We start from the raw sequence: 7,480 nt of genomic DNA on the forward strand, positions 1-7,480 counted from the left end.
ACAACTATGGGCTGGGCAGGACATGGTTGTTTCTTTTAGACACCTGTGTCTGGTGAGGGGATTGATGCTTAATTTCTTCCTGTTGTCTTCTCTGTATAAAGCTTCAGTCCTCATATTCAACCATACAGGGAGGAATTCAGACACCTGCATGAAGACCTTCCTTTCAGAAAACTCATTCAGGTCAGTCTGATAACCTAGTAGGTACTGCAGGAAAAGTTCAGAGACAAAGGAATCCAAGAACGTTTATCTATTTCACGTGAGAGCCAAACCAGCCCAACTCAGAGATGAGAGATTACTGTGTTTGTTTGTCTAATTAATTTGTAATTAATTTATTTAATATGTGAAAAAAAGAAGTGTCTTTTAGACTCTATGATGCATGGATCATTACTGACAATTATGTGATGGGAATGGAAGTCCAACTGAATGAGCCTGAGGAAGGAATGGGAAGTATAAAGTAATTCCCATAAAATTAGAACATATCCAGGGAGTTTTGCAGTATGGGGGTAAGAAAATGGATTAGGAGTGGAGAAATGTGCAGTGAATTGAGGCCTTTTTTTAAAATTGAACTTTTAATGTGCAGTGTATTTGAGTGTGCTTTAGTATTCATTGTGGAGATTAGACCGATGGATTGCTTACAAGTATAAGAGGATATCAAAAATTTCATGGCAAATTAGAATTGAAAGGTAATACAGATCTTTCCATGAACTTTTTGAAGTACCCTCATACTACCTTGCAACAGCACTTCATGAGGCATTCATTTCACAGTATCTTCTCCCATGTTGTGTACTCACATTGAAAAATAAGTTTTATTTTTTCTCTTTTTTTAAAAAAATTCATTTTTGACACATTGTGATTGTCCATACTTATGGGGTACAATCTGATGTTTTGATACATACATATGTTATAAAATGATCAGATCATGGAAGTTAATGTATCTATCACCTCATGCATTTATCTTGTGTGTGTGTGTGTGTGTGTGTGTGTGTGTGTGTGTGTGTTAAGAACATTCAAAGACCAGTCCTCTAGTTATTATGTAATATACAAAATTTAACTGTTAACCATAGCAACTCTACTGTGCATTACAATTCCAGAACTTATTTTTCCTATCCAATTGTAATTTTTTACCTGTTGGCCAACTTCTTCCTGTTATCTGTCCCCCTCACCTCCCAAGTCTCTGGTAACCACAGTTCTATAATATCAAGAAAAATAACTTTTACTTGATAGGCAAATTTGGAGCACTAAAGTATACATTGCGATTACTCTTTTGGATGAATATATTTTGGGGATTTCTTAGCCATTTTTTGTTTATTGCAAATCCTTTGCTTTTTTGTACTGGGGTCTCAGTATTTTTATCTTTTGATTTCATTCTTTCAAAGGAGTATTTTTATCTTTTGATATAATTCTTTCAAAGAAAAAAAATGGAGGGTTTTTTTCACTACTGTGTCATTTTCCATTTAATTATTTTATACTTGTTTGTGTATAGATGTCTTTATGGGGAATACATGAAATTTTATACATTTTGTGTGGGAAAATCGGTCAGTTGGTCACATTGTGTATCTATCCCCTCCCCCACTACTTTTTACACTTAGAAAGGTCCTCTGCATCATTAGTAGTAATAAGTCACCTTTTAAGCCTTTTGCCATCTTATTTCACATCTGGATTTCCTTATTGTTACCTTTTTGTTTTTTGTGATTGGATTATGTTTTATGAATGAAAGTCATATTCTGCCATATTGTGAACATATTTTTTGCATTCACCTAAAGATTTTCTATATGTTTTTCATAAGCATATTGGAATCCACTTATGTTATATATATAAGAATGAAACTATAATGTTAGACTCTGTTTCTTCCACTGTTTCCAAAAAAAAGTGTCCTTTTTACTATTTTATTTCCAGGTCTTTGTTAGTTTATAACATCCCCAGGGATAAATGATATGAAGAAAGAGGGTAGGTTTTCATGGTATGTGCAGGGTTTCATACAGTATGCTCTGGGGGGGTCTCTGCATGTTGGACAAGGAAGAAAACCAGGACAGGTTGTGCTTATTGTATTTGTCAGTAAAGAGGTCAAAGTCCAGAGCCCAAGAAAAAAAAAAGGCCACAAGGAAAGTGAGAGAAGGGCTTGCCTCATCCCCTATTGGACCTTTGAAAACAAGTGTGGTCAAATAGATGTTGAACAGTTGCAGGAATAACAACTAGATCAGGGCCCTGATGTGAATTCTGTAATCAGTCAGGTGGAGCAATAAGAGTCTGCTCAGCATGTGACCCTTGAGTCAGGAGGTCACATCAGCACCACGATGGCTGCCTGTGTTCCAACACCCTGGCTCTGCTGTTAGGCTCTTCACCCATGAGCTTTTCTCTCATTAGCAGAATCTGTCCTCCTTTTAAAACTATGCTTGCCCTTACAGCAGTGGATTCCAAACTGTGTTTTACTGTATCCTAGAGTAAGATATATATTTTACATTAGGATCCAGCATGTGTGCACACACAAATACACACATGTACATATCTGAACAGAGAGTGTCATGAGACAATTTTGTGTGTTCGCTTACCATATATGATGCACTTGAAAATTTTCTCTTGTGTTTTAGTCTATTCTGTCTAGTTCTTACAAACCATAGCATGAACCCCAATCAGTCCAGATCTCAGAACATGGAGAAACATTTATTTAGCAAGACCTCCACAACTCTTTTAGCATTTACTGCTTCTTTTCTTTCTCCCATCATCAGAAACTTCTCTGAGACCCCAGTTCCTCAATTGTTTATATAATATATACTCACTCTGCTACTGTTTCCAACTAAATTTATCTGGGTGGTGGAGGGCAGAGTATGTACATCATTGTTACATACCGCACAACCGTGCTCACAGCATAACTGTGAAAAATAATACATGAAATTCAATAAAATCATCACAGTGACAGTCCCTACATCAAAATTAAGTACATGCAGGAAGTGTCATTCCCTATGGGAATGTGAAAAGCAAACAAACAAAAAAGGCTTGTATGAAGGTAATCATGTTGCATACTCCTTAAAGAGTAGATGGAGTTTTCCAGGTGGAGGAGTAAAAAATTCCAAATAGACTCATGGGAGAGACTCCAAGTAGAAGGTAGTGGGTGAGCTGTGGAGATCTGCTGTCTGGTGAAGCTGAACATCAAGCTCAATGTTTGGGAGATCAATGTGTTGGGGACAGGGCACTGTAAAGATCAAGCTGGAGTGATGGTCATGGAGAGTTAAGACTGATATTTAGCTCTGCAACTTTAGCTTCACTGGCCAGTAGGTCATTGTTAGGGGGGTTTATGTCAAGGGTTTGACTGATCACCTTTGTTATATAGCAAGATATTTCTTGGCAGGTAGTAATATGAGACTGGATGACAACCAGCTTATAATAGCTGGAGAGACAGCAAAGAATGAAAATAACATCATGGAATTGGGGACATAAAATGAGGACATTCGTTTGAGAAGTAAAAGAAAAAAATCTGCCTCATCTCATCACCAGTCACAACCATTCATTTACCAACAGGAAGGAACTGTGCTAAGCTTTTTACAAATATGGATCAGATCTGTCAACAAACTTAAGAGAACAAATGCTACTGTGTCCACCATACAGGAGAGGATGCTGACATTTAGAAAGGCTTTGGTCTTCAATTTCAAACAGCAAATATGTGGTAGATCCAAGATTCAAAACCTGGTTTGCTAATTCCAAAAGTTTTGCATATAATATCATTTACTAAAGTCTTTGACCATTTCGCACTTAAAACTTATCCACTTTTGTTGTACTTTGTATATTTCCTTTTGTGAACTGTTTTCTTATTCCCTTTGATCATTAATCTACTGGGATGTTCAATCTGTGAGGTATCCTGACACCATATATATCTCTCTTTTCTCTTCCAAATAAATTGGTCTTTGCTGATTTATTGGTAATTGGAGGCATCACAGAAACATAACTGGGGTGGGAATGCCACCTGAAGAAAAACCACTATCTCTTCATCATGGTCCTTTGGGACCATCTGAGTTTCTTCAATCATTTTACTCCCTTTTGCCCATTTCATTCTTCTCTGTCCTGATTAAGCAGATTTTTATGTTTCTTTAAGTACAAGACACGAAATCATCATATCACAATAGAGTGAGCCCCATATTCTCATCACCAAGGGAATCTCATGAACTGGAATTATCTCCTCTGTCTACATGCTTTAGGGGAAAAATCATCTATGTTAACATCTTGCCTTGCAACCATGTTTTCCTAATAAGCATGTCTGGGGGTGAGAAGAACCTTTAGCAAGGCAAAGTAAGAAAAAGAGAGAGAAGACCCAAATAACAAAAATTAGAAAAGAAAAAGGTGGTATTACAAGTGACACCTCAGAAATAAAGGGAAACATTAGACACTACTATCAACAACAATATGCCAACAAATTTGAAAATCTGGCGGAAACAGAATTTTCTGGACGCATACAAACTACCAATACAGAGGCAAGAAGATGTAGGAAATCTGAACAGACCAATAACAATAAAAGAGATTGAATTTGTTATCATAAATCTCCCAAAATAGAGAATTCCAGGACCAGATAAGTTCACTGCAGAGATCTAGCAAACATTCAAAGAGGAACTGATACCAGTTCTCAACAAACTGTTCCAAAAGATTGAAACAGAGGCCATTCTCCCAAACTCATTCTAAGAGGCAAACATCACCCTGATACCAAAACTAGACAAAGATACACCAAAAATAGAAAACTACAGGCCAAGATCCTTGACGAATACTGATGCAAAAATCCTCAACAAAATACTAGCTAACAGAATACAGCAACACATACAGAAAATTATACACCATGGTCAAGTGGGATTCATCCTAAGAATGCAAGGTTGGTTCAATGTATGCAAATCAATAAATGTGATACACCACATCAATAAAAGCAAAGAAAAAACCATATGACCATCTCTATAGATGCTGAAAAAGCACTTGACAAAATTCAACATTCTTTCATGACAAAGACTCTCTACAAGTTAGGTAACGATGGAAAGTATCTCAACATAATTAAAGACATATATGATACTCCCTATGCTAAAATCATTTATCAATTCTTGGAGTTTTTTAGTAGAGGCTTTCGGCTGTTCAATGTATAGGATCATGTCATCTGCAAACAGGGACAGTTGACTTCATTTTTTCCAATCTGGATACCCTTTATTTCCTTCTCTTCTCCGATTGCTCTATCTAGTACTTCCAACACTATGTTGAATAGGAGTGGTGAGAGTGGGCATCCTTGTCTAGTTCCTGTTCTTAAGGGAAAAGAAGGGAAAAGCTTTCAGCTTTTCCCCATTCAGGATGATATTGGCAGTGGGTTTATCATATATGGCTTTAATTATGTTGAGATATTTTCCATCTATACCTAACTTGTAGAGAGTCTTTATCATGAATGAATGTTGAATTTCGTCACACCTCCACACACCCATGTACTTCTTCATCTCCAACCTGTCGTTTGTAGACATCTGTTTCACCTCCACCACCATCCCAAAGATGCTGCTGAACATCCAGACAAAGAGCAAAGTCATAACCTATGCAGGCTGCATCACCCAGATGTACTTTTTCATGCTTTTCGCAGTGTTAGATGACCTTCTCCTGAGTGTGATGGCCTATGACCGGTTTGTAGCCATCTGTCACCCCCTGCACTACACGGTCATCATGAACCCCCAGTTCTGTGTGTGGCTGGTTCTGGTGTCTGTCATCATCAGTGCAGTGCAATCCTTGGTACATGCCTTAATGGTGTTGCGGCTGTCCTTCTGCACAGACTTGGAAATCCCCCACTTTTTCTGTGAACTTAATCAGGTGGTCCACCGTGCCTGCTCTGACACTTTTCTTAATGATGTGGTGATATATTTTGCATCTGTGCTGCTGGGTGGTGGACCTCTTGCTGGTATCCTTTTCTCTTATTGTAAGATAGCTTCCACAATACGCACAATCTCATCAGCTCAGGGGAAGTATAAAGCATTTTCCACATGTGCGTCTCACCTCTCGGTCGTCTCCTTATTTTATTGTACGATGCTAGGAGTGTACCTTAGTTCTGCTGCTACACACAACTCACACTCAAGTGCTGCAGCCTCAGTGATGTACACTGTGGTCACACCCATGCTGAACCCCTTCATCTACAGCCTGAGGAATAAAGACATAAAGAGGGCTCTGAGAAGATTCTTTGGTAGGAAACTCTAAAATGACCAATTGTGCTGCTACTGAAGATGTGTCTCTGATTGCAGGGATCAAAGACTCAGATGCAGAAATTGTGATTCTTTTAGCATATTATAGAAGTACAACCTGCTCCTTCTGTTTATTTATTGGGATTTACATTACTTTGGTCTTTCTAATTTATACAATTTAAGTATCTCACTTTATTAAGTTTTCTGTTTTCTCTAGTATGTAGATGGTTTTACCCTTTGTCATTTTTCTATTCTCACAAATTAATCCCAAGTTTGGATCAAAAATATCTGGAAAATTCCAATTATATGATTGAGAACATGGATTTCTTAAGACTAATATATTCTAAAATAATAATTTTTGTTTTACTAAAGAAATAGCCATGCATTGTATTACTCTTATGTGGCATTAAAGGTTTTTATATAATTTTATAGTAAAAATATGTGTGAGATCCCAGTTTTTTAATATATTCTAAAATAATAATTTTTGTTTTACTAAAGAAATAGCCATGCATTGTATTACTCGTATGTGGCATTAAAGGTTTTTATATAATTTTATAGTAAAAATATGTGTGAGATCCCAGTTTTTCACTCATGTGCATCATTCTTTCCTGTATCACTTCCTTAACCACATTTCCTGATTACTTGGACTTTAACAACCTTGTGTGTATTACAGCTAGTAATTGGGTCTTTCTCTTCATTAGGATCCATTGCCTTACTCAGCTTGGTGTCCACAGTGCCTCCACAGTCACCGGTAGAAATTGATTATTGAATACATGCCTCCAAGTAGAATCTAAATACAAAGACAAATTTGAATACTTTGTCTTAGTATGGTTTTAGATTCAGAGATGACCTTAAATATAATGAAGAAACATTTTAAGTTATGTGTTATATTAATATGTAAAACATTTTCTTAAGCTGTACATCTATTCATAGAAATAAAAGATTGCTGTCCATGATTTAGGATATTTATTGGGGTGAAGGACTGGCTGGTATGTTTCAACTTCTATGATTGAATTCTTTTCCTATTTCCGCTTAAGAATTTCTAGTGTTGCCTGTAAATACATGACTCTTTCCATTACTGTAAATGAAATGTTTCACCCTTTTGAAATTTTGTCATAACCACCAATGGGCAATGGATGGACAATATCATCCACTGTATATCTTCTTCTATTCTCAGGAGTCTCTTCAATCTTCATGATCAAAGGGTTCCTCCCATGCTATCATGAATTCCTGCCCAGGCCTGTGACTCAGGGTCACATGTTTTCCCACACAAACACATATGTGTGTTCCACTTCTCCTGG

General features: G+C 37.0%; 1 protein-coding gene across 1 annotated transcript; it reads left to right on the forward strand.

Moving 5' to 3' along the window:
- The first annotated feature begins 5,433 nt into the window (after window positions 1–5,433).
- Window positions 5,434–6,195, forward strand: LOC103581718 (olfactory receptor 7A10-like). The gene has a single exon (XM_008563486.1). It carries the CDS (start codon window positions 5,440–5,442, stop codon window positions 6,193–6,195), a length of 756 nt encoding a protein of 251 aa, XP_008561708.1. The 5' UTR covers window positions 5,434–5,439.
- The last annotated feature ends 1,285 nt before the right edge of the window (window positions 6,196–7,480 follow it).

Source organism: Galeopterus variegatus, unplaced genomic scaffold, assembly GCF_000696425.1.
Source record: "Galeopterus variegatus unplaced genomic scaffold, G_variegatus-3.0.2 Scaffold13757, whole genome shotgun sequence".
NCBI classification, from domain to species: domain Eukaryota; kingdom Metazoa; phylum Chordata; class Mammalia; order Dermoptera; family Cynocephalidae; genus Galeopterus; species Galeopterus variegatus.

Coding starts and splice junctions, on each gene's coding strand:
- LOC103581718 (XM_008563486.1), top strand. CDS start 5,440: ATGTACTTCTTCATCTCCAACCTGTCGTTTGTAGACATCTGTTTCACC.